At 39.6% G+C, this 27,714-nt stretch overlaps 4 protein-coding genes across 5 annotated transcripts in view; 2 read left to right on the top strand and 2 right to left on the bottom strand.

The window, feature by feature from the left end:
* slc12a5a (solute carrier family 12 member 5a) overlaps positions 1-3,962 on the bottom strand; it is a 147,521-nt gene extending 143,559 nt beyond the window's left edge. The window contains exon 1 of one of the 2 annotated variants that reach the window (XM_079578327.1): positions 3,611-3,962. In XM_079578327.1, the coding sequence (XP_079434453.1) occupies positions 3,611-3,785 (175 nt within the window). In that variant the 5' untranslated portion in view covers positions 3,786-3,962. The remainder of the gene's footprint in view (positions 1-3,610) is intronic. The other variant, XM_079578328.1, reaches the window with a different exon arrangement.
* A 3,508-nt stretch (positions 3,963-7,470) lies between these two features.
* On the top strand, positions 7,471-9,468 carry LOC306979523 (adenosine receptor A1-like; the record flags this gene model as incomplete). The annotated part of the gene is made up of 3 exons (XM_079578481.1): positions 7,471-7,802; positions 8,770-9,308; positions 9,464-9,468. 3 exons carry the CDS (start codon positions 7,471-7,473, stop codon positions 9,466-9,468), a joined length of 876 nt encoding a protein of 291 aa, XP_079434607.1.
* Positions 9,469-11,689: 2,221 nt separating this feature from the next.
* Positions 11,690-13,153, bottom strand: LOC306980008 (uncharacterized protein). The gene is made up of 6 exons (XM_079579197.1): positions 12,994-13,153; positions 12,749-12,897; positions 12,610-12,680; positions 12,435-12,515; positions 11,972-12,070; positions 11,690-11,881 (listed from the first exon to the last, which is right to left on the bottom strand). Exons 1-6 carry the CDS (start codon positions 13,096-13,098, stop codon positions 11,745-11,747), a joined length of 642 nt encoding a protein of 213 aa, XP_079435323.1. The 5' UTR covers positions 13,099-13,153; the 3' UTR covers positions 11,690-11,744.
* A 5,079-nt stretch (positions 13,154-18,232) lies between these two features.
* On the top strand, positions 18,233-21,824 carry nat8l2 (N-acetyltransferase 8-like 2). Its single transcript, XM_079579439.1, has 2 exons — positions 18,233-18,329; positions 21,111-21,824. The coding sequence occupies exon 2, from the start codon at positions 21,123-21,125 to the stop codon at positions 21,792-21,794; it is 672 nt and encodes a 223-aa protein (XP_079435565.1). The 5' UTR covers positions 18,233-18,329; positions 21,111-21,122; the 3' UTR covers positions 21,795-21,824.
* Positions 21,825-27,714: the final 5,890 nt, after the last annotated feature.

Here is a 27,714-nt window from a genome sequence, read left to right as displayed (position 1 = left end):
CACAACTGCCCCCTGTTGACCAGAAAATGTTTCTGCTTCACCAGTCTGGTAGAAAAGTCAACATCAGATAAAACAAGCTTACAGGTGCTCTGTACATTCAGGACACAATGAACCGGTGTCCATATGGCCCATGGGAACTTGATTTAATACTGAAGGTTTCAAGGTAAGCTTAAATTAGTTTTGATGCTTTAGTATGTTGTGGAGGAAATACTTCCACCTTCCTACTTTTAATCAAGCATAGGACCCAAGTTATATAGTAAACTCTCAGACACAGGGGTTAACAACAACTTTGCCCCAGGAAGCATGGGGTGAAGGTATCCTGCAGACTAACTCTGAGGGGAGTTTACCCTTGCCTTTGATCTCTCTGGAATGGCTTGCTCCAATGTCCTCCTAATTTATTTATTCAGTAATTAGGTCTAAATAAGGTAAATTGGTGAACTTTGGTCAGTGAGTCTGTATGACATGGCCATTCCTCTACTACTAAGGGTCATTGTCTCTGCAATGTGTTTCAGACACCTACAACTTGTGATATAAATGAGCAGGAAACACAGGTTAAATCAGTGTCTTGTAATCAAAAGAGCAAGTGGTCTTTTTTGTGATTAAATCCAGTTCAGTCTTATTGAGTTCCTAAAAAAAAGCAATGACTGCCCTCTTGTGGTCTCTGCAATGCACTGCCCCACAGCCTGCTCCAGCAGCGCAGGAACCCCGACTTTTATCATGGACAGAAATATGACATACAAAGCGTGGTGTGTGCAAGGCAATGCTGAATCTGTGTGCGTTGTATTGATCTTAACTGTATTGATCTGCCTTTGACGGGAAGAGGAACAGCCGGTTGAGTGATGGCAGTAAAGCAATGGCACTTAATGACTAGGACAATCAGAAATCAATAGCTCTAGAAAAATGCAGCTACTAATAGCATTACAGTGGAGGAGGAAAGGGGAATGAAAGGTGAAAATGTTAACATACAGTTTGAGAATAAGACAGTGTGCATTTACAGATGCTGGTCTTGTCACACTAGTCAGTGGCATGAAGGCTGACACTACATTACACCACATACTTACAAACAGACGAATCAAGTTACACAACACTGGACCTAAAAGGTCATTGTCAAACCTGTGCACATACAGTCCCATTATAAAGCAACATGAATGATAATATTTGATGGGGTACGACCACTGACAATACGACAGTTAAGTCTAATGTGGCAATCAGTTTTCTGTGATCGACAAAATATTGACCGAAAAAACTGCCTGCTGTTGAATTGGTGATTGACTAAATATTAAAGACACAATTGATTACCAACACAAACAAATACAAATATCTTCATATGATTGACATCTGAATGTTCTGAACAACAAGGTTTTCCATTAATCAGTACCTGTAATATAACAACAGAACAATTTTAAAAAACTAATTTGACTAATCATCCCAAACACACAGGGTTAGTAGGCACACGTAAAGCTGCCATGAATTGGTACTTGCTCAACAGTGTTTTTACTGAAGGACCCAATGTGCTGTGTCACCATGACAACCATGAAGCTGGATGTAGAGGTAGAGACTCAAGTCCCAGGAGGAATGCAGTTCAGCAAGAAGACTGTACAAGGCTGCACAGTTTGGGAAAAAACATGTTTTTGAGCGAATAGATTTGATATTTATGTTGTTTATGTACTTCTTTAAGTTCTTTTACATGTTGAAGAGCACTGACATTCAAGAGGAAGACGGAAATATCAACTGCCAAACTATTACAAGAATCAAATGCATTTCAGCACATGTTTAAAGAGGTCTACACTGCAGTGTATTAAGTCCCCAAAGAGACAAGATATTTGACTGTTTGCAACTAATTTGAACACCTATTGAATAGCAATTTTTAATTAATCAGGTATCCCTGTAGCACACACATTCTGGAAAGGTTTGTTCACAGAAACGTCTCTGTAGCCGATTTACAATCAAGACAAATGACTACAAGCTATATTCAAAACTAGTATTAAAAAATAAAATGCGCAAAATTACGTGTTTAATTGAAACAGTAAAGCAACTGATAGAAAATGACATTTGAATTGAGGGCTTAAGAGAACAGGCAGAGACCTGTAATATGAAGATAAATCAGTAATTTGCACTTGACTGCCCTGAGACAGGTAAAGGCCCACATCCACTGCCTCGTGGGGTTACAGCACCATTTGTTCCATTGTTTTATACAATAATGTGATTAATTAAAGGCCACGGAAATAATTGAATAGGAATGACAATAGGTCCTAGAACAAAGATGTCTGAGTCACACTGCCTAAAGAAGAGGAGATTTTTGAAGTCACGTTTGTATTTTTGTGACCTAATGTACATGTGTGGATGTGTGGGTGAATAGTTATTATAGATCTAATATTGATCATTTCAAATCATGTTTTTGAGAATTGTTAACTTTAATGTGCAATAAGAAATTATTTTATTATTATTTCACTTAATATCTTGAACTGACTGAACTGAACTCCCTTAACACTGCTGATGTGATAAGGCACACAGACATAAGCGCCCTTATGATCCATGATCCATTTTCTCTCGACTTTGGGGATCTGGAAATATTTTTTGCTGGATGTATATAGATACAGGTGCTCATCATATAATTAGAATATCATGAAACGTGCATTCACTTCTGTTATTTAACTTAAACTGTGAAACTACTATATGATAGACTCATTACATGCAAAGTGAGATCTGCATCGCCTTTATTTATTGATTGTTATGGCTGACCTTGTCTTCTCACCACCACGGGCGGTCTCTTTTTCCTTCAAGCTCCGGTCCTGGGAGCTTGAGGGTTCTGCGCAGTATCTTTACTGTTCCTAGAACTGCACTTTTCTGGACTGGGAGGTCTGATGCATTTCCTGGGATCCTCCAGTTTGGGGGTCACTGGAGTGCCTCAATGACCACGGGCACTACTGATGGTATGATATATATATATATATAACTATTTGTACTGTGTGTAATGTGTTGGTTGTTTCCTCATCAAACCAGTTTTCCAGTAACTAGATATTGTTTTATAGGAAGAATCAGTCAGTGCAAAATGTATCAATAACATTCTGATAAGATGAAGAAGAGGAAAATAAGGACTGTAATTTTGTATAACACAGTATCTTAGATCCTATAGGCTACATGCATATTAAAAATGAGCACATCACAATTTCCTGATTTCACATAATAACTTTGATCGTAGTAATAAAGGTTCAATAACATCTGTAGACCACAGCACATCTGCGTAATGACGCCTTTAAGAAGTACAGCTCGTATGTAGGCTAATGCAGAATAAAAAATAAATGAGTAGTAGCACTAGCAGCTTAATCCCAAGTAAAGCCCACGCTCCATTTGAAGCTTAAGACACACTAGTAGTACATTTCATTTATATTTTGATCCAACCACCTGTAACTGCGCAATTACGCTCAAACGAGACACAAGGGGTGCGTCCCAAGTCAAACCATGACCACGCACTGCCCCTTGCGCTTATTCAAAATTCCAGTCACACATCTGTCCATAAACAGTGTCCAGAGAGCTAGCTTGTAGCCTATTGCTAACAAACAGCGCGAGGTGGCATGATTTTACCGGTGTGACAACGGTATGATTTTACCTTTGAGAACCACGATCACCTCAGCCCCAGCTGCAGCTGGCTCTGCCCCGTCCTTGGCACTGGAAGTGGCGGGCTCGTCTCCCTCGAACAGCTGGTTCACCTCCCCCTGGACGTCAGGAGCGCTCTGCTCCCCCTCGCCCTCGCTCTTGGAGACGGTGAACCTCTGGCCGCTCATGATGAGAAAAGGCGAGGATGCTTGTTCTTGTCACGGTCAGCCTCAGCACCCAGCGTGGCCTCTGCAGTGGTCCCAGTGCAGTCCACCGTCAGCCTGGGGCAAGTTTCACCCTCGGCTAGACACTACGTCTCGTGGCAGGACGCGCGGTCTTCGTCAGTCAATTATGTGCGATGCTGGAGTGGAGCGTCTCATCAACCGGTGTGTGCCGCAGCTGGGCACCGCGGTCCTAGTGCCGGGACACGGACAATGGATGTGCGCCTTTCGTGTGTGCAAGAACAATGCCCACAGTTGAAAACATCATTAGACATTTCAGTAAAATACTAGCGTTTTGCACGTGACAAAAAACAGCTGATGGAGGATGCTATCCCCTAATGGGAATCCCATCGCTGTCCAGTGTAATCTTTACATTTCTAATGCCTTCATTTTTCTAATTCAGGGATTTGTGAGTTATTGGCGTCGTGGCAGACCTGGTGGTGGGGAGGACGGTACTGACTTCCAGTACAATATGAATGCTACTAAGTGTTTGATAGCACCTTAGCTGTTATTTCAATGTGTTCGTGTAATGGAGCAGTTTTCTTTCACTTCGTATTCTTATGGCGGTTGGCAACCAACAAAGAGAAGCATTTCTGGAGCCAATTCTGGAGTCCTAGTCCCAATTTATTTCCGTCTCAGCTCCACCACTGTGGTGCTTTGATTCAGTGAGCCTGCAGTCTGACTGCGCTGAGGAGAGAAAGCACAGGACTACACAAAGTGCCTACCAAAAACAAAGGCAGTTTGTTTTTGGTAGGCACATGTTTGGTAGGCACATGTAAGGTTCCATGTGCAATCCACATGTAAGATAGATAGATAGATAGATAGATAGATAGATAGATAGATAGATAGATAGATAGATAGATAGATAGATAGATAGATAGATAGATAGATAGATAGATAGATAGATAGATAGATAGATAGATAGATAGATAGATAGATAGATAGATAGATAGATAGATAGAGGATCATCATTTCCATGCATATCAGGCTGTTTATCTTTGTTTATTTTACCCAGTTTGACATTACCCAAGTCTAAAAACTTACTGGAAAAAGCATCTAAATAGCGACAAAAACTAGAAGAAAAGAGGATGAAAACGCAACAAAAAAGTGGCAAAAAAGGCAATGAAATAGTGTAAAAAATGTGATGAAAGCGTAATGAAAAAAGCAACAAAAGAGCAACAAAAAAGTGGCCAAGAATGATGATAAAGTGAGCAAAATTGGATGAAACGCAACAAAAAAGCAACTAAAGAACAACCAAAAAGTGCGGAAATTACTCAACAAAAAAATGGCACGGCATCAGGGCAAGGAAGAAGATCCGTTGAGATCAGTTTTGTAGGTCTTAGCTTTCAAATGAGGCATTTCTCTGGAGATTTGCCTTCTTCATCACTGCCAGCCTCTCGCCACATACTAGGCACGCTGGCTTTCACTGTGACAAAGCAGAAATCCTTTGTCCATTTTTCCTGGAATACGTGGCATTCAAGATCCACCTTCCTTTTCAATCAAGCACTTTTCAATCAGTTCCAGTGACCACCATGTAACACGTCACGTAAAATCACATGACCCTGATCTATGCTATATTAAGGGGCCTGTTCAAATGGTCTACTGTCCTGAGACCTGAGGTTCCCCACCCCTGGTTTAGGGTATACACACACCTGCCAAAGCCACCCCTTACAAGTTACAAAATAATAGTGAAGCTGTCCTTATATTCATACATTCATTCAATACAGATTAAAGGTCTCAATTCATGGCTATTCAGTAGGCATCCATCCATCCATCCATCCATCCATCCATTTTCTTCCGCTTTATCCGGGGCCGGGTCGCGGGGGCAGCAGTCTCAGCAGAGATGCCCAAACTTCCCGATCCACACACACCTCCTCCAGCTGTTCTGGGGGGACCCCGAGGCGACACCAGGCCAGCTCGGAGACATAGTCCCACCACCGTGTCCTGGGTCTTCCACGAGGCCTTGTCCCACTAGGACATGCCTGGAACACCTCCCACGGGGCTTATAATATATACAAATGCAACAAGTTTAAAATTAATATATACAGTGTGCACAATGCAGAGTGGACCTTTCATATTACTTTCATTTATTAAGCAGGAAAGATTCAAAACAAAATCGGGCCTGGCTCAGAACAAACACATTTTCAGCACAGTCTTTTTTTAAAAAAAAGTCCAGGTGACTATGGCTCTTATGCTGAGGGGGATCCTGTCCCTGGAGAGCTCACAGTCAAAGCAATCTCGTCTGTAGATGTTCCTGTAGTTGGGCATGGGTAAGATTTGGTTTGTGGTGGATCTGGTTGAACGCTCGGATCGAGAGCCGGATCTTGGGACCAGAGCAGACAGTGAGAGCGATGGGCAGTTGTTGAGCAGATGGAAGTAAAGCTTAATCCCATGGCTCAGGGCATAGTTCTGGAAAGTCAAGGGCACCAGACTGTGATAGAGCAGTGCAAAAGTGGTGGTGGATCTTGTATGCACTGTTGTAGAGTCTAGCCACAGGTTCAAGTATTTTCTTAGTCGTGAGCGTCCAAACTGGGAAACAGTACAAGGTGGAAAGTATTATAGCGCGCAAGTACGTCCTTGAGACAGATAGTGACAAATATGCCATGATCTTATACACAAACAGTTTTTGGTATTTTCTGTAAGCCACACATTTTACATTTTGCAACTCAATTTAAGTGTTGTGTTGTGTTGTCATACTTGCATGTTTTTAGAATTGTTTTTATGCATGATTTTAACCAAATACTTACTCAGCTCGTTGCCCAGACAACCGTGATCCCAATCAGAGCAACAATCACACCTCTGCAACGGCGTGCAGTTGAAAGTTTAAAAGGGAGCAAGAGAGCTGGCTCAAAGGAAGAGAAGGACGATAGGGAAGCAGGCGCGCTGGAGGTAGAGCGGGACGCGGTGATGGAGTCGGCTGAGGTGCACCACTGGAGGACATGGTCGCAAGGTTTTCGGAGGGCCTGGACAATACTGGACTAATGACTTATCTTTGGAACCTTTGGTATTTTACCTTTTGTGTTATCCAGTTGAAATCTCTTATCGAATGAGCCCTTTTATGATGTTAACGCCATATTTATGTAATCAACTGTAATTCTAATATTTTATCCGCATTTGGTTTTAGTGGTTGCATTATATTTTAGTCTCCCAATAACAGTCTTTTAAATAGGCGCATTACGTCTTGGCTCTTGAACAACAACATCGGACGTCACACGTGGGAGAGTTCAAGTGGAGGGGGTGGAATCAAATGCGGTGACCTTATACAGGCACACACCATGGCATCATCAAGAACAGGTTATGGCTAATGGCCAGTAGTTACAATCCACTCAAAATAACTATAGAGCTGTATATTTTGTCAAACCTTTATGTCATTTTATGCCTTTTTCTTTCCCGGTGGTGACTTGCTTCTATTTCACAACACAATAAAATCTGTTCCAAATGAAGAAGAAGAAGATCTTTATTTATATAGCGCCTTTCACAGACATGGTCACAAAGCGCTTTACATGAGACAAATGTTCAGTTAAACATGTTAAAGTGTGAATCATCTTTGCCATCACTGTTTTTTATAAATAGACACAGGAAACCCACATGCATGAGAGGCGAGTATAAAGGAAGTGATAGCTTTGCAAACTTGTTTTTTGTGAGTGAGACGATGGAATCCGGTCGGTTGGTCTACACTGTGATGGAGGTGCTCATAGCCTTGAGCTGCTGTGTGGGGAACTCTCTGGTGATGGTGGCTCTGTGGTGCAATAGTCACCTCCAGCAGCAGCCCACCTACTGCCTGCTGCTGTCCCTGTCTGTGGCCGACGCTCTGGTGGGGGCTGTGGCCATTCCTCTGGCTGTGCTGGTGGACGGCCGAGTCAAGACGTCCTTCAACCTGTGCCTCTTCATCTCTTGTGTGGTCATCCTCCTCACGTTAGTGTCCGCGCTCAGCCTCACAGCTATAGCCATGGACAGATACCTGAGGGTCTACACCCCCATCAGGTAACTATGCCTCTGAGGTAGATGTAATTGTACAATAAATTTAAAAAAAGGGAAAACATAGGTTTAATCAAGGTTTAAATCAATTATTTACCATTGTAGGATATACAAAAGGTGATTGATGCACTACTTATGCATTAAAGACTGTACAATGTCAAGGGACACTCTTACTTTAATAAATTCACCAAATTCGGTCTAGAGAACCAATCCATACAAGAGCAAAAAGGGGGAAGGTCCATTTGCTCCATATTTTGTTCAAAATAATATAGATATATAATATGAATAGATGCTTATGAATCAATATGTATGCATGTACATGTGCTTGCCGTTACATTGCGTCTCATTCATGTTGTAAAACCTTTTACAATTTCGTGTTACAGACGTTGTATCTCTAATAATGTTTTTCCATGTGTGTAAAGTTGTTGTTTCTATAATTGCAGTCCTTCTCATCACACTACTTTGCTCAGTGTGTTTTTCATCAGTAAGTTTCCTCTTGAATACAATGCTGTTTTCATGATATGTTACTTGAAGTCAGGGTAACACTACTTGGTAAAAACACTGGTATGACACTTTTTCACCACATCCCTCCTGCAGTCCATCTCTGCTGAGGGTAGGTACTTTCCATGCTGGGTAATGCAGGCTGAAAAATATAACTCACTTTCTGGGCAAATTCACATTTAGATTAGGGTTTTTTTTTGTGTCGATTTTTTTTTTTTCCAACACTTGTCCCAGTTTTCTTGTTCTGTTTTAATCTTTTAGTTTGTTCATCCATTTACTTTATGCAATATTTTCTAACACTGTATATTCTTGTAATCATTTTACATATCTTATCTTTTTGTATCTTATTAGGTTAATATACATTTTGTTCAAGATATTACGACAATGTATATTCAGTGTAGTGTTGTTTTGGTCGTCATCTATTTTTTTCATTTCTCTATACGCAATTGAAAACCGCTATCAATGTTCTTAGGTACAAGCAGACAGTGACCCGGAGACACTCCTGGCTGGTGGTTGCTGGATGCTGGCTTCTCGCGTTCCCTCTGAGCTTTGTTCCTATGTTTGGATGGTACAATCGAGAAACTCTGGCCCACACAGACAACTCCACTATTCTCTGCCAGTTCGTAACCGTCATCCCCATGTCGTACTTGGTCTATATCAGTTTCTTCCTCTGCAATCTCGCTCCTCTGGCATTGATGGCTGCATTGTATTGTGGCGTTTTTTACATCATCCGAGGTCATCTTAAATGTAAACCAGGCGGCAGCTCGAGGAGGCAGGGATCCCGAAGCTATCTTAAGAAAGAGAAACAACTCGCCTCTTCTCTTCTCTTGGTCATTGTACTGTTCGCCGTGTCCTGGTTACCACTGCACATCATGGACAGTATTGTGTACTTTGGTTCACCAAGCTATGTATCACAACCTGCGTTCTATGTGGGAATCCTGCTCTTGCATGCAAACTCAGCTGTGAACCCGGTAGTTTATGCATTCAAAATACCAAAAATAAGAGAAGCATGTATGAATCTTTGGATGAAATGTAATTCAGGTGAAAGGAAAGCTTGCACTGATGGCCCGAGGAGTCAAAACACAAGTAATAATCCTACAAGTAATGTTTCAGTGGTGTGATGGTATAGTTGCGTCCAGATTATTCGGGTGTTGTATTGTTTAAAGTGTGAATGTTTGCAAATATTCTTTTTGATAAAGGCTTCCACAGTCTCAAAATTGCATGTTCCTGTGAATTATGTTGGTGGTCGTTTATAATTCAGTATTGTGTTATAATTCTTGCAGTACATGCTCATACCTGCTCATATACCATATTGAAAAATTTAAAACAAGTGGATTATTGTAAAGCTCTGTGTTGAGAGATCCATGCATATGACTCTGCTAATTAATCGAAATTCAGTTATGATTTTGATTATTGCGCTAAACGATTTCAAAGAAAGCACAATCAAATAAAAAAGAAAAAAAATATTGTAATTATATAAAAAGACAAACAAACAATACTTAATTACAATACATTTGACAAACTAACACCAAGACAGGATTGCAAAACAACACAAAATACAGCAGACAATAGTCTTGACTAGACAGACAACACAGCACTTTAGCACAATGCATTACAAAAAATAAATACAGTAGCTTTAGCAAATGTTAGGTTGATGATGAGGGTGTTCATCATGTTTGCGTGAGCGCGTCTGATCTACTGAATTACCAGCGCTGCGTGAAGGAACTTTTGTATTTGCCGTGGTAAAAAACAAAAAAAAATCATCAGCTCTTGTGATAATGCTAGGAAGTGCTCACATTTAGCTGGAAGGAGAAGAGACCAACAAGAGCAACATAGGTTTTGCAGACTCATATCCTTTGCCCAGGCCTTGGCTCTGTGCAGACGATCTCACAAAGCAAAGCAAACTTGCATTATTTCATGCCGCTGGGATTGTTTTCCCTTCGCATTTCACATGCCTTGGCTCATGCTTTTGCCTGATTTAAAAACAAACAGTACTGTGAGATGATGTCATCAGGCCACGCTGCTCAGCTTTCTTGATGATACTCAGACCTATGTTTCACTGACAGTGGGTGAACATGGGCCTGTAGATCGGTCAATGGTATAAGGGGTCTAAAAACATATTTTCAAAAAGTTTTTTCAAAACTGAAACTCAAAACTGTTTTTATGTATTTGTAGTTTCTCTGATTGAAAAAGTGTCATGTGGCGCAACCGAGTTTTTTCTAAAATTTAAATAGTTTAAAAAAAATTGTACAAAGTAAAATGTTTGCCAAGTATATTTTAGACAGCATTTCATCTATAATTTGTAACAGACTGATTCTGTAATCAGCAATATAAACATAGGACCACGAACCGAGTGCTCGGTGTCAGCCCAAAACAGAAATCGGTTCATTATCGGATATTTTGAAACCGATTTCCCTTGAAAATACAATTTTCAGAAGCTTTGTTTTTTTGAAGCGGTTGTGCCACCTGACATTTTGTTGGGGTTTGAGGTGTGAAAACGTACAAAAATATGTATTATTGAAATGTGTAAACAAAACAGGTTTTGTAGAATAAAGTGACACATGTAATGTAAAGATCAAATTATTTTAAAAAGAAATATAACACTCGGACACAAAAATATGCATGTCATGTCAACATACAAGATACACTCTGTCATTGTATCAAACAGATTAGTGTGTGGATGCAAAACAACTTCCTCCAGTTAAATACAGATAAAACTATGTAACACCAAACACGGTGTGGCTGTGTTTCAGTTTCACGCAGCAAAAGTCTGGAACAGTCTCAGTGAGGATGTGAGACAGGCCTCAACCCTGAGCATTTTTAAGTCTGGGCTGAAAGGACACCTTTTTACTGCTGCCTTTTGAGATTGATTGTATTTTAGCTCATTTTAGTATATACACCTTTTTAAAATGTAATTGTATCAATTGAATTGTTTTATTGATTTTGATTGTGTTTTTAATGTTTTGGTTGTGTTTTTAATGCATTTTATTGTATATTTTATTGTGTTTGGTGTTGTTATGAGGCACATTGAGTGCACAGGAACATGAAATGTGCCATACAAATAAACTTGCCTTGCCCTTGCCTTGCCCTTACCTGTGAAAGGTGCCTCAATCAAGGCATACTTGAAATTATTTGTACTTTTATGACTGTTCAGAAAAAAGACAATATTCAGCATAGTTTTTTGATTGATAAATAAATAAAATAAAGACATACTTTTTTTTTAAGGCAACAAATAATCGTTTGAATAATCATGATTTCAATTATCATTTTTCAATAATCGAGCAGCCCTATTTGGACCCTCAACTTTGAACCAAGCATGAAAATGGTAACAGACAATATGCAGCTTGACACATACACACAAAAGAGGCAAGAAATGATATATTGTTTGTGTATTGAGATGTTTAATCCATCTTGAATAATACACAAAATGCATGAATCAAATCCTCGTCACCCTGTATAAGATTGGATCCAGTTCCAAAAACACTTAGCCAGCTCTGCTACAAGTGTCTCTGCTCTCTCTTTCATTATTGTGAGTTCTGCCTCACTGGGCTCAGTCTGTTCAATGTCCTTACAGGTGTCAAAATCTGCGGATGAAAAGCATGTGAAATATTGATTTTGTGCTGCTCTGTTTTATTGCTTTATGTTTGTGATTTTAAAAAGACCAGATAATTTACCGTAATCAGAGCCAAGCTGTTGAGGACGAGGTACACTGACGCACGTAGCCAGTGTCTCAAACTGCCTCAGGTCAGCAGCATCAATAGCAGTCTTTCGACCTGTTGAAATATATATATTTATCTGATTAATTTACAAACAGAACTATGTCTATATCAGTGGTTCTCAAACTTTTCACACCAAGTACCACCTCTCTTGATCTACAGTAGACCACCAGGCCTACTCAAATCTCAATTTCAACTAAAGAATTTAATTATGTCCAAACTGTGTGTAAACCATGTCTAATCTTGAGAAACCGAACTGTAACTGAAATGACCTTTAGTTCTTATCCCTGATGTCTAAAACTGTCTATATTCTTACATGGCCCTGAGCACCGCCTGAAATCCCATCAGTTGTGCATGTACTGCAGTTTGAGAGCCACTGGTCACCGTCATGAGAGCTTGATATTATTAATTTTGCGCTTACTGAGAAGGTACATGGCGTTAACTGCGGAGTCAGCCTTCATAACAAAGCTGTCAGTGCTGCTACTTGCCAGTAGTTTAACATCTGCAAGACATGGATAGACGTGACAATACATTTTCATTAGGAAATATAATCAAGTTGAAAATGGGTCTCAAATGATTCACGTAAAGCAGCTTACTCTGGTTGTGGCGAGTCAATGAGCCCTCCTCATAAAGGTATGTCTCAGTTTCGTTCATACAAAATGACAAGCTGGGGAAAAAAGGATATTAAAGACACAATAAAATATATACTTGATTTAAATATAAGGAAATACTTACAATTTGAATGTAGCTTTCATTTCACATTGTTTTGGAGTTTCTTTTAAGCTGATGTCCATTGCCACACTTGGCTTTATGAATGTGTACATTAAGTTTGAAATCACACAGGAATCTATGGACATTGCATGCAAATACCACCTCCCAGACAACTGCAAACATAACAAGCATTAGAAACAAAAACTAAAGAATACTTCAAAGTTGACTACAACATAGTGTATCAGCTAGTATGGAAATATTCTTCTTACATCTTGGACATGGTATTCATTTGTGAGCAGCTGGTCACAGGTGAGAGGTGCTGCTCTGCAAACGGAGAGCAAGCACAACAACAGCAATCCACTCCAGACCTTCATCTCTGCACTGGCTCAGGGTCCACCGTTCTGGCTTTTTCACCACGCACTTGACCAATGATTTCACTCCAGTCAGCTACGCCCCTCTCTCTAAAAATAAATAAATTCTTCTCTATTGGCCCCTAAATGTGTACATGCATCGATCCAGCTTCTTTTTTGTTTGATTGATTTGATTGTGTAACCTCAAAGTACACATGGACGGGTGTATCGGGGGCCGGACTGACGGGAAACTGTGTGCTCATATTCCAGTTTATTTCCATTTATATTTGTTGATTTATAAATATCAATAAATGCAGTTACGAGTAAGACCTGAGGTGGCAGTAGTGAGAATAAAATGACCAACTTGCATCTAGTGTCTTTAAACTTTTAAACATATAAATACATTTTTATCACAACATATTTCTACATATTGATCTGTTCACTACATATTTTGATTTAAATTTTGAAATGACTATGGTTGTTTTCGCACATGTTGGAGCACCTTGTGCGTTGAGCTGAGTCCGCCCTAGTTCCAACTGCATTTATTTAAAAGTTAGTTCAGTCCGTGTTCACCTGGGCCCGCACCAGACGTCACACCATCAGCCACGTCTTACGATCAGCTGTTCGCTGAACTTATTCCCATGACAACGGGAATCGACCTGTCAATGCGCCAACACGTACGTGCACACTTCCCTGATGTTACGCAGTCACTCCTATCCCTTAAATCCAGTGAGCGTGATATACGCAAAGCGAGGAGAAATGCACTTTAATCGGCTCATGGAGGAAGGTTTTGCTGCAGCAGGAAGGGTAAGATGGGAAAGAGAGACGTACCTCAATGATTTAAAGTTGACACATTTTGCCTCATCAGAGCAGTAATCGAAATGTCCTCATGCAGTGCGCATTCATTATTTCTTTGCACAAAAAAGAGGCATCAAAGGGAGAGTAGTTTGGTCCAAGGTTAGCCCCTTTTACACCACACACCACTCCGACCTAGCCTGGTCTTACCATACCATCGTACTCATTTCGTACAGAGGGTCTGGATCTTCACAATTGAAGATTGAAATTGAACCGATGTAACTCGGCCACTGAGATCAGACCCAGACGTAACATGTAGGGAAGTGAAAATTGACCGGAGTTTCGGATGGCTAAGGCCATGCTAGCTCCGACCCACAGAGCGGCTCAGGCTGCTCCAAGAACACCTGTTTCAGTCGACATAAAGTGCTGCGGTTGGATTCACACTGATCCAAAGTGCCATTCTCGGGTCGAGAGCCCCTTCGGTTTGATTCCTTACATGTTTTCGTTTTTTTAAAGATTTGGTCAAATGCAGGGAACAAATCTTTCTAATAAAGCTTATCCTACCTTACCTTTAAATTTCAGCAAATATGTCTTCAATATGTATCACTATGTTGATGACAAATATGACCATTTCAATTCAGAAAGTCCTAATTGTGTGGTATTCTTCATTCGAGCATATTCTGAGTAAACACTGAAGTTACCAAATAGTCTCTTTGACCCTAAAGTTTGCTGTGTTTGGAGTCCAGACACAGTGTGCTCAAAAATGTAGCACTTAACTACAGCTATGCTCTGTCAGTATGGGAGATCTGTTTGCTTTCTACACATGTTTTTCTATTACTTTTTACAAAGCCAAAAGTTTACATTCATTTCATTAATATTTGGTAGCATTGCCTCTAAATTGTGTAACTTGGGTCAAACGTTTTGGATTTCCTTCCACAAGCTTCTCACAGTAGTGGCAGGAGTTGTGGTCCATTCATCCAAACAGAGCTGGTCTAACTGAGCTTAATTTGTAGGCCACCTGGCATGCACATGTCGTTTCAGCTCTGCACATACATTTTCAACTGGATTGAGATCAGGACTGAGTGATGACCACTTAAAAACATTTGCTTTGGGAATTGCACCCAAGGATGAACCAGACTTGTGCTTCCAAGGACATGACATCGTCATCTGAGCTTTCCCAAATTGTTTAAAGGTATAGTAATCTTTGTATGTACATTTTTGGTTTTGTAAAAAGTAATACAAAAATGTGTATAACATTCTATCTCTCATTCTGCTGGCATTTGCCAAATAAAAATTATTATTAAAATTCTAATTGACCTAGAATAAACAGAAGTTAATTCTGGTTTCATGTCAGACAGTAAAAAAAAATGCAAATGTGTCTTTTGATGAAGTGTATGTAAACATATAGCACTGTACAGTTTATTAATACACAATTTCATGTGTTCTTCTGTTACAGTTTTACAAAATGACTACTGCCTAATGCCAGTAAAGACACAGCAAACTCTATGGCCTCCGGAGTCTTTTTTGTCCGCTATCTGTCTAGTCCTTGTAATGACATCATCTTTATTAACTCTGAGTGATCTTCTTGAACGCCGACTGTAACAAGTGAATTTCTCCTTTGTGAGATCAATAAAGGATTATCTTATCTTATCTTATCTTATCTTATCTCGAGGACAGAATAGTGACCGAAAACACTTTTTCTTTGTGTCTGTGGGCCAAAAACAATGATCTCAGTTTTGTCTGAGTTTAGAGAAAATGGTTTTGCATCCACAAACTGATCTGTTCGATGCAGTGACTGAGTGTATCTGCAGTCTCATGTTCACCTGCCGTCACTGACACATAGATCATATAGCAAGTTGATTTTTCTTCATTTGCAGGTCCCAGAAGAAAAAATCCCATTCATATTTTGCATTGACTTTTCGAAAAAAGTTCAAAAGCACGTCACTGGCTAATCGGCTGTTATAGGAAAAAAACATTACTCCTCGATAGAAGCTCCGATGAGTTTTATGAAAGAATTTGAAATACGCTTGTTGAATTGAAAAACATTTACCATTTGCTCATGTGCAGAGCGAGGAGCATGTGCAAAAGTGGATTAGCAGCATTCATGCATTTTTCACTCATGTAGCATTCTCTCATTTACATAGCAGATTTGAGGCCCTAAAACTATAATACAGGCAACATCAAATGGTAAATTAAATGCAACATGGTAACAAAATAGAATATTTTATTTTTCAGCTTGCACCCACTATTTAGCACCAGTCTTGATTAATGACCCCCCCAGATCACATAGACTAAATTCAGTAGAAAATAATGTTTAAATTAATGGACTCAACTTTGAAGATTTATTCAACTTTATCTGCCTTTAAGATTTTAAAGTTATAAAGCATTTTGTCGTATAGTCAAGTATTTAGTGTTTTTTTTGTAAAATATCTACATAATCTCTTGATATTTGCTTTAGATATCAGTAGAACCTAAACTTCTTTTCCCCAATACCAGAGTGGTATCGTTTAATGGTATGGCCATAATCATGTACAGACAATGCTGGCGTTTGTAGAAAATGGTGCTTTACTCCTTGGGGTTCTGGCCCTTGGACTTTTTACAATGAAGAAAATCGTCCCTCCGCCAAGCAAACTTGCCTACCCCTGGTATACACCATCTTCCAGACAACTGACAAATGGATATAAAACATTACACCATCAAGCCTGTTTTTGCAGACCTATTTACTGAAAAAGAATATAGGCCTTACTATGTGCTAACCTTACTTGTGGTGCACTTTGGTTACGGTCTGCAGGTATGGTTACCACCTGTCCCTCTTATGGTCGCCCTGCAAAAGCCATTTCGACCTCTCTCCCCCCTATTTAGATAATGTCCCATTTTTCCAATAAATTTAGATTTACAGAGAATGATAATTTAAGGCCTTTTGGTACTGAAATGCAAGCCCTTAATTTTGGGACAACAATGTCACTGAAAAGCATTGCTGTTGTTTTAATTTTATCTTTTAAACCATAAATTCATAAAGAATACAAAAAGTATGGTCCAAAGCACATTCAGCAGCATGCTTTGATGAAATGTTTAATATTTGGTCCGTATATTTCTCTGCTCAATCTAATGTTTCCAGTTGTTCCGAAATAATTATTGCATAGATTTGTTGCATTTGAGGCATAAAAAAACTTGATTTTGAATGTTTTGTGACCTTTGTGTGTGTGTGATTTTGGGCCAAAATAGCAAAGGTTTCGCTCCACTGCTGATTTTCGTGTAATCTAATTTCTCATGTCTGTCCCTCCATGTCCCACCGCATCACATGACCTGTCCCACTATTTGAGGTGGACACTGGACACTGCCTTCATCTCTCTGCACTGCTCTGAGTCCACCACTTCACTTTGGCTTTATCACATCTCATTTGACCAAACTTTGATCCTATCATCATCTACGCCCCTTCCATAAATAGAATGAAGCCTATTGAATGGGATACTTGTTGGAATCTGCATAGCCTAGGTCTATATTTCGCTCCCCATCTATTCAAAAAATGATGATTATTTATATACATATATATATACATTACAATTTAAAAGACAATTGGTCTCATAAATGTATATTACATTTACATTAATAGCCTATTTGAAACCGACCAGACTAACTGGAGTTTAAAAATGTTAAATTTATGTATTTTCCCCACACCCTACATGATCCAACAATGTCTTAAGGTGTAGAATGAGCCTAGACTTATTCACCACAACTGCCTCTAAAATCCTGCACTGTCACTCAAATGTTGTTACTTCGGGTCTGAATTGCCGTCATGCACTGGCTTAATATAGAAGGTGCAGTTACACGTATGACCTGAGGTGGCAGCAGTGAGTATAAAATGGCCAACTTGCATCTAGCCCCTTTAAAGTAAGGACTAAGTAACTTGTTTACCTTAATAAATCCTTTTCGTAGTCCTGAGGGTAATACAAGTGTTGATGGTATGATTGGGGGGGTCTTTCATCTCCCCCGGTGTCTCTGGCCAGAAAACCACAATTGCAACTTTCCTGCCACCGAGGCAGTGGCCCCAATACACACTAATGAAATCACGAAGTAGAAGCTGACAGGCTAACAGGCAAAGCTAACTGCGGGCTAGTGTCACTTAAACAGTATACAGCCAAGTTTGAGTGAAAGAATGAACGCCATTGTGTAACTGGATGTAGCCTACAATATTTCTCTCTCCATTTGTCTTTTCTGTCAATGTAGTAGGATATCTACTCTCACGGACAAATGAGTAAAAAAAAAACCCTCAACATGCTAGGACAGCTGCAGTGGCGCTTATGGCCTCTAGGGGCATGAGTTACTTCGTTCTAAGTTGGAGACAGCGCTCACAAAGCGTACTCACTTTACTCCTGCTGCCCAGGGTTCACACTGAAAGCTCCGCCTCCTCTTCCCCCGGACAGCCGAAACCAGTGGATGAAAGGGATTGTTCGTTTTACGTGAGTCATTTTCTAAATACACTTTGATCTGTTTCGGTAAACGTATGAAGGACTCCTGCAGAAGCGGCTGGACAACATTCCCTTTGTAAATCGCGTACGTGGGGTTGACACAGTAGCAAGGGATAAACAAATCAATAAATGCTTAATAGCGTGGTGTGAGGCCCAATAGTTGTCTGATGTAGAAATATTGCTTTAGCGCAAAGTTTTGTCTCTCAAATCGCAGCCAGTCGAACGACAAGACCGTCCAAAGTGGCAATGCTGTTAAATGTTCGGAGATGCAGTGGTTAAACTAAAGTCGCTAAAATATTTGCTCAAGTAAGACTAACGTTACTTTGACATAATTTTACCCTAGTACAAGGAAAAAGTAGTGGCCCAAACAATTAGTCAAGTAAGAGTACTAGGAGAAAATGATAAATACTTAAAAAATAAATAACGCTACAGAACAAGGAGCACGAGACATCTATTTTATGTCAAAACGAAGCATTTGCCGCTTAAATATCTACTTAGTGGAACAAGTAACAATTATTTCTACTAAAGTAAATGCTTCAATATAATTTTACTCAACTAGAAGTAAAAAGTACTGTATAAAAAACACTATAAGAATTAAAATTTGAGTACTTAAGAACTATGAGCAGAAGTGGGTCAAGTCAGTAGCCAAAATATTTCTTATAGCTGGAGTACCTGATTTTTTCTACACAAATTGTGATTTTTTTTATTTGGCCAAAACTCGTTTCTAGCTCTCACAATCCCCCCTGCATGTCTGAATTGTTCAAGCAAATTGTTTATATGCACGTTTCAAGCCCGTGTACAGCTTTGAGCGGTGGCAAATGGGGGGGGGGACCACCCCCAAAACAAATTTTACTCATTTAGATTCCACTTCTAGATCTACGTTCCCACTCTCACCTATGGTCATGAGATTTGGGTAATGACCGAAAGGACAAGATCGCGAATACAAGCAACCGAAATTAGTTTCCTTTGCAGGGTGGCTGGGCGCACCCTTCGAGATCGGGTGAGGAGCTCAGTTACCCGAGAGGAGCTCGGAGTAGAGTCGCTGCTCCTTCACGTCGGGCATCTGTTCCGGATGCCCTAGCCACCCGCGGGAGGTATTCCAGGCATGTCCTAGTGGGACAAGGCCTCGTGGAAGACCCAGGACACGGTGGTGGGACTATGTCTCCGAGCTGGCCTGGTGTCGCCTCGGGGTCCCCCCAGAACAGCTGGAGGAGGTGTGTGTGGATCGGGAAGTTTGGGCATCTCTGCTGAGACTGCTGCCCCCGCGACCCGGCCCCGGATAAAGCGGAAGAAAATGGATGGATGGATGGATTCCACTTCTATCTTTTATCGCTCAATAAAGAAAAATAAGTGGTGACCACGCAACAAGATCTGTTCTTTTCCCTGTGTTTACAACATACTCTGTTATGGTATAAACAAATTTACTTACTTTCAACAAAAAGACAGGTTCTCCAGCTTTAAGTAAGACCAACGTTACTTTGAAATAATTTCACTGAAGTAATGACCCAAAGAAATAGGCCTGCTAAAAGTATAAAGTACTTAGAGAATTTTTTACTTGAGTACAGTGAGTACTGAGTAATTCTGTTAGCGTAAAAGTCTATTTATATTTATATATATTATATATTAGACAATCATTATGAGAAGCAATACTTGTAATAAAGTGAAAGCCCTAATATGTCGAAAGAAATACCATAATAAAAGTGTATAATATAAGCATGAAACACACTACATAAGGTCAACATGAGGATTTTGGAACTTTAAAATGTACTCACAGTGTAGCTATTTTCTTTACTCAAGCAAAAGTAAAGATACTTTAATACAATGTTACTCAAGTAGAAGTAAAAGGTACTGGATGATATGAATATACATACTCTAATCCTATAGTTTCTTCAAAAAGTTACTAAAGTATTTGTACTTTAGTAAATGTATGTGAGTACTACCCGTCTCTGAAAATGAGCAATGTTATGTCTCTGAAAACATGTGAAATCTAAAATAGTTGTCGCCGTGTTTTTGTCTCATTTTGAAAGTGTTTTTTCTCCCTTGCTTTTTGGTCGCATTATCGCCACATTTTTATCATTTTTTTCTCTCCTTTATTGCTTGTTTGTCACTTTTTTGTTGTGTTTTTGTAGTTTTTCTGTTGTGTTTTTGTTGCATTTTCATTGTTTTTTCCATTGCTTTTTTGTCGTGTTTTGACACATTTTTGTCACGTTTTTGTCGCTCTTTTGTTGCTTTATTTGTTGCGTTTTTCATCCTCGTTGTTGCTATGTTGATGCTTTTTTCCAAGAAGCTTTTCAAAAATTGTGTAAAGCCAAACTGGAGAAAATGTGCTTGGTTAAGAGACTAATCTTTAAATACATGACCTTTTAAAACAGTAGGGCAAGTGCAAAGCAGGACAAAGTCCAGTTGTTTTATATCTTAAGAAAGGTTGTTAAGTGTGACACACCATACTGTACACGTGTAAAGACAGCACCTTGATCATAAGCTCCTGCTGAAGGAACGACAAATAAATACCCCAAACTGTTTTGCACCTGATTCTAATTACAAATGTAAGTATTTCTCCAGTCAAATTCAACATATGTATAGTATTTAATTATGTAATCCACCTCAGCTGGCTCCTTTCGACGAAAAAATGCATTGCTAATTAAAATATTTATTTCGCATTGACTTTTCTGATTTTTTTTTTACTTCCAGCACATAGCAAAGGACCGGAAGTGCGCTGGACTGTTGAGCTCTAACTGGTAATTAACCACATTTGTCGCCTCTTTTTTTTAGTTCCTTGCCGTCATGCCGCTGGTCATTCGCCGATACCGTCCCTCAGACAAAGACTCTGTGTGTGAGCTTTTCAGTGTTGGAATTAAGGAACACATTGGTCCATGTTTCTACAATGCCATGACCACCCCGCTCTACATCACCATCACCACGTCCCTCTGCATTGCTGGATACTTCCTTGGATCTTGGTTAGGGGCTGTTTTGCTACCAATGCTTTGGATGTGCATTGTTTACTACTGCTGCCATGAGCTGTACACAGGGTATGTAAGACGCAGACTATATACAGAAATGCAGGACATCCCTGGGAACTACATGAGCAGGCAAGGTGACTGCTTCTGGGTGGCTGAAGCTGAGGAGGGCGGCCGTGCTCAGATTGTGGGTACTGTAGCTGTTGTGGCCAAAGAAAATGGTGCAGAGAGATTCGGAGAAATGTTCAGGATGATCATCTCACCTACGTGCAGGCGCATGGGCTTGGGTGTGAGACTGGCACAGACTCTATTTGACTTTTGTAAAGAGAACGGATTCTCCAAAGTGGTGCTGCAGACCAGCTCTACTCAGGTAGCAGCTGTGGCTCTGTATAAGAAAATGGGTTATAAAATTGTGCTATTACATAAAGAATCAGAAGCTTCAAACTGGATCACACTCCTCTCTCAGATCACTGTAATTGAAATGGAGAAACACATTTAAATCTAGACAACTTTCATCCACTAATTTTGTTGTTTAATGTTGCTTTGTAAATTACTGTAAGCCGCATTGGGTAAATCACATAGAAGCTTTTCCTGTCTTGTATCTCTTAATATGAACACTTGAGGGAGCTATTTGTCTAAAAAACGTAGGGCCACAAATAAAATGTTTGGTTGCTCTTTGTTTGACAACATGGTAATAACAGGGGAATAGCATGGTAACTAAGAAAATGACAACCATGTTTCCAGGTTATTGAGGTGTTTATTCCAGTTAATGTTAAGTCTAGAAACCATGATGTAAATAATGTATGTGCCCTTCCATAATTACAAAGTAATTACACTTTTAGGTACCACACTATATCCATCCTATTACTCATTACTGCTCGTAGGTAAAGTGCAACCAAGCTTACTTTTAGATGTGTTACTTCATTCTTGCATTAATAATTTTGAATAACACTTGACAATATTTTTGTGCTTTCTTAACATTATACTATTATATGAAAAATAATTGATGCATATTATATGAAGACACATTTTTTCTATTCCACCAATGTTTGCAGAAAAGCAGTGTTCTAACTGTTATTGTGAATATGATTATGTGGAAGTAGAACAAAAAGATAGATTTTATGATTTTCAGCCACATTGTAAAGATATAGTTTAGTGTCACTGTGCCAATGTGCTTTTATCTTAACTACCCAGTACTTCACCCTATCACAACTCACTGTTAGCAGTTAAATACCTTGAAAATGAGATTTAGAGCCATTTATTTGCATTTTAGGAACATCATCTTGTTATGGTTCAGTAACGGGACAGATTGTGGGTACGATTTTTCTATCAATTTATCATTATCCTTGTATCTCATTTAACAAATGCGCACTTTGAATAGAAGTCATATTTTATTTGATTATTTGGTCGGGACAGTGCATGTTAATGAACATACATGGGTCTCATGCATGTAAACACGCCACACCGGATTGTAACCATGGGCTAGTTTCCATCCGTCGTCCCCCATGCGCACTCTCAAACACACTCTCATTTATATAGGCCTATTGTATATGTTTTTAGTGGTAGGGGAAACTGGACTACTCAGAGAAAGCCTACACTGACACGGGGAACATGCAAACTCCACAGAGAAAGGCCCTGTCCAGGTGGGAATCGAACCCGGGACCTTTTAGCTCTGAAGCACGAGCGCTAACCGCTACGCTACCATGTTTCTTCTGCTACATGACAAACTGTCCTAAATGTGTGTGGCCTCCTAAAGCTACATTTCAATAACTTTTAAATGTTTTTGCTCTTCTTTCTTCTGTAAAGCACTTATACTTTGCGGGTTGTGTTCTGAGTGGCTGCTCATGTGCAAAACGAGTAGCACGTGCACCCACATAACATTCTCACAGTGAAATGTCAGATTTGTCGCCTGTAATCCAAATTTCTTATGTTAAACAAGGCCTCAAAATACATTTCATTTTTCAGCTTGCACTCGCTTTTAAGTACATGTCTTGATAACTGACCCCCTTTGCGTACAAATTGTGGCCCACAAATAATGTTGCCTTCTTTGCCTAGCACCTACTACGATCATGAAGCTGGTGATTCATAAATACAACCTCAGCTTTTCAGTGTTGGAATTAAGAAGCACTTTGGTCCATGTTTCTTCAGTTCAATAACCTGCTCACACTTCTCCACCATCATCACACTGCGCTGCATTGCTGGATACTTCCTTTGGTCGTGGTTTGGGGCTGTTTCGTTATCGGGCTGTACAAAAAGTAGGCTTCAGCCTTATTACAACAACACAAACAAAGAGCCCACTGTTCTTGCCACTCTTGGTTAGAGCAGTGCTAAGAATGGAACAAGACCTATGCATGGATTAGTGCTGTTTGTTGGTCATCTGTCTAATGTGAGTCTTAACTGCTTACTTAACATACATTCAAATAAAAAAGCAATACATCATGTTAAACCACTGCCAACTGTTTTTTTTAATTCCATTTTATTTCACTATTATTTGTTTGTTGTTTATTTGTATCTATGAGCATCTTATCTTCTGTGGGTGGTTATTGATGAAGACCACTGATAGAATATAAAACATAATCTGTGTAGTAGTGAATAAACTTATTGTTTCTCATTTATTTTTTTGTCTCACAGTTACATTTTATGACAGCAGGGGGCGCAATTTCTCCAAAAAGCAGTCTATGAGGGCTGAGAGTTTAGAGAAAGTTTGGTCACAGAGTTCTGTCCAGGGGGCCGAGCATTACAATGGTGGCCCAAATTCAAGCATTGCTTTTACAAGAGTTGTTTCCTATGAACTAAACAGGAGGGACTGTTGCCCTTCCCCTGGAAAATTAAAACTGGACTTAATATATTTAAATATTTGTAGTATAAGTGTTCAGATCTTTATTGTGTTTTCAAGATCATCTTGGGGCCATATGCTTGGGGGCCTGGTTCTTTAGTTCAGTGCTTTTTATTTATTTTATCACCATGCTAAGTTGTGACCCAAATAGGACTTTAATTTGGTATATATTGGCTAGAACACAGTGTTACAGTGACCTAAAATTTTATCGTCTTATAGTTTAACTTAAATTATTTTTGCCCTTTTTCTTTTCCTGATAATATACTTTACTCCTTTAACAGCACTGGTTTTAGAAACTCTTCTCATACTTTATGACATAGCAAAAGAAATAAACACAATAAAAACAGTTTTCTTCTGAAGTAAAATTATCTTAATAAGTAATAAGCTAAGCTTATACAACAACATTTTCATTGTTGGAACTTTTTTTGTGTCTCCAGTGTTCATTTTAAATGGCCTGCACATAGACCGTAATAACAACATAGCTCTCATTCCACTTCATTTGTCATGGGGCCGGCTTGTAGTGGCGGGGCTGTTTTCACTTGCATAAACTGTGGTCTGTGCGGGTCTTTACATCTTCTGGCAAAAACAAGTGACTTCCCTCTCTGAGCCTCATGTCTTTTGGGGAAAACACTTGCATCCACATACCTTCTGAATGACACATGTGGTTCAGGCCAGTGGGGCGGCTGAGGTCCACATGCTCAACAACAAGTAGGGGGACAGAGGGCAAAGTACAGCAGAATAACACGTCACAGGAGAGGATGTTAATTGTTCATGATCTGTTTTTGAACTTTTGGATTATTGTTTTGGTCGTAATGGACAACAATTACAGCCAATGAGCATTCAGTAAGATTTTATTAGTATACTCACACATTCTCTTCTGATGAGTGTTATTTAGAAGGAAAAAAAAAAAGTTTGCTCAGTTTACCAAAGAAATAATTCTGTTTTATACTCTTAATTTGATACGAGAAGAGTGGATTATCTTTATTTGTCAGAGCAGTAGGCTATGGCATTTTCTAATGCTTTGTTTTTGTTTTTTTCAATTCATTGAGTTATTAACTAATTAATTTATTGAGAAACATTTTGCCTTATTTAGCACCATTCATCACCAACATCGTGGCAAGCTTTGTATGTATCCAGGTTAACCCTGCCTAATGTCAGTAACTGACAGTAATCAGTGGCTGCCAATCTGCACCAACAGCCTCTCCGACCACCCCAATTCACACTTCAAACTCAAACAAAGGGAAGGTGTACGACTACTTCAGGTGTGTGACCACTGAGCCACCCCACAACACTGACCATCAACCTGGCCCTATATCTGGAGAGGGGTCTCCAGCCCACTGCTCCTTACGGCACGCCCCAGCAGCATCCAAAAATGGGGCAAATGCAGAGCAAATTTTCTTACGGGGACAATAAAGTATACCAGAACCTTATAATTTTCAAAGGTAGTAGTTGTTTATACATGTAGCATTACGAGTGATAGATGTAATTTCTAAATAAATGTAATGCAAATAAATAAGAAAAATAACAGAGGTGACGGTGGCACAGATGGTAGAGGGGGTCGTTTCGTGATCGGAAGGTCGTGGGTTCGAATCCCAGCTCCCGCAAATGCACACATTTGTGTCCTTGGGCAAGACACTTCACCCTAGTTCACTCCACTGCTTGTGTACATTGGTGTATGAATGAGAGAGGGAATGGGTGACTGGTTCCTTACTGTAAAGCGCTTTGGGCCTGATAATGGTAGAACGTGAGCAAACTTAACAACTGAAGGTGACTGAAATGTAACATAAACCTAAAGCTACTGTGAACAAACTGGAGTTACAAACTAAAGTATGAAATGAGATCTGAAAGCTAAAAGTGCAACATAGAAATAGATTTATGTGACACTAACATGTTGCCTCATTCATTGGATTAATTTAGAAATTACCACTACTACTCGTAACACCACATACAGTAAGCAGTAGTGTTGTTATCAATTAATAGAGTAGACAATTTGAACCTTTATTGACTGATTGTGATCCCACCTCCCACACATTCCTTTAACTAAGCAGCAGCTCTAGTCTTGTTGTTGAGTTCATCTCTACTCGCGTCTCAGGTGAATGACACTTGGCAGCGCTCCAGAGTAAAGAGTGTGATTGGGAAAGCCAGTGTTATAACACTTGGCGGCGTGTTTGTGTGCTTCATGTGTCCATCAGAGGTTGTGGGTTCAAAGCTTCCAACAAAATTCCCAACAACACCAATACACAATGTACAATAGTGGCTGAAGAGGTTCAGGGTAAAAGCATGGAAGAAAAATTGGCAGACTGTGTAGTCCCAGTATCAGTCATGAACAAGTGGTTAAGGAAAACAATATCATCCGAAGGAAAGGGCTAGAATACAAGTCAAAATGTCACAAAACAAGAGAGATGGGCACCGTGGCGCACGGATTGTGATTGTGGATAAGTAGCATTTGAGTCACAGAGAAAGCTGTTAAATTTGGCCATGTTGTCCTTTGTGTTCAGGATCGCATTGTCTGATGGAAAAATGGGGATGCTCTGGTCCTTCTGCAGCATAACTGTCAGTTATTTTTATTCAGCTGTGATGTTAGGAGGAGGTATTTTAAATTAGGCGAAAAATGCCAGTTACTAATTCAAAAGTTGTCAAAGCAATTTGCTTAAAGCTCAAACAAGTCCTCCAACATTAAACAGGACTTTAAATTAAATTTTTTCAAGGTGAAAAGCTATAAACAAGTCTGAAACACAATCAAAGATTACAGTGAGTTAATAGACAAATATTTGTGTCCAACCAAAGGAACAGCAGGTAAGATTTCACAAGCCGTGCCCTGTCACAATCCAAGCCAATGTTGCTGCCACACTGCTGCCAATATGTGTAAAAGTTATTTGATCAGGTCATGATGACAAATCAAAGCTGTAATAGTAAACAGACATGTGTCAGAAATTAATGCCCTGGCCGCTCTCTTTTTAGCAGTTTAACCAGTCGATTTGTTAGCCATTTAATTGCTGAACTATGTGACTGGAGGGAAATTGCTCTACATTTGACACATTTTGTAACTAGTGTCTGCATAGAAACCTGTATGGATCAGTGCATTGCAGCATATGGGCACCCTGATTTTATATACGGTTCCAGAATCTTACCGACCTACCTGGCAACCTGCCTTTATGTGTTGTGTCCCTGCAGAACTACTTAAGCAGGGCATACCTCTACTTACGAATGTTACATCACGTCAGTACTATCTCCTGGGCAGCAGAAAACATTCCACCATCAGCTCTCAAGAAACACTCAAGGTGTGCAAAATAGACAGGAAATGTGCAAATGATCAAATATTAGAGGTATCTTATATACAATGAGTAAAACAATCTTTAAGAGGCAAAAAGCATAAATGATCAAAAATGTAATTAGAACCCACTACAAAATGTCAGCATTGGCAGTGCTAAGTTTACAGTTATAGTGCAGGTGGTTGGTAAAGTGATGCTAATACAAAGATTATTGCACGTACTTTTGCATAGAAGTGATTGCACATGAATTACTTTATAGCGGTGTTAATGGGGATGACGGACTGAGGGTGTCTCAGTCTACCACTGAAAGA

This window comes from Gobius niger (genome assembly GCF_951799975.1).
Source record: "Gobius niger genome assembly, chromosome: 20".
Taxonomy (NCBI): Eukaryota; Metazoa; Chordata; class Actinopteri; order Gobiiformes; family Gobiidae; genus Gobius; species Gobius niger.
Note: the sequence above shows the minus strand (reverse complement) of the source record. Positions and strands in the feature narration are given on the sequence as shown.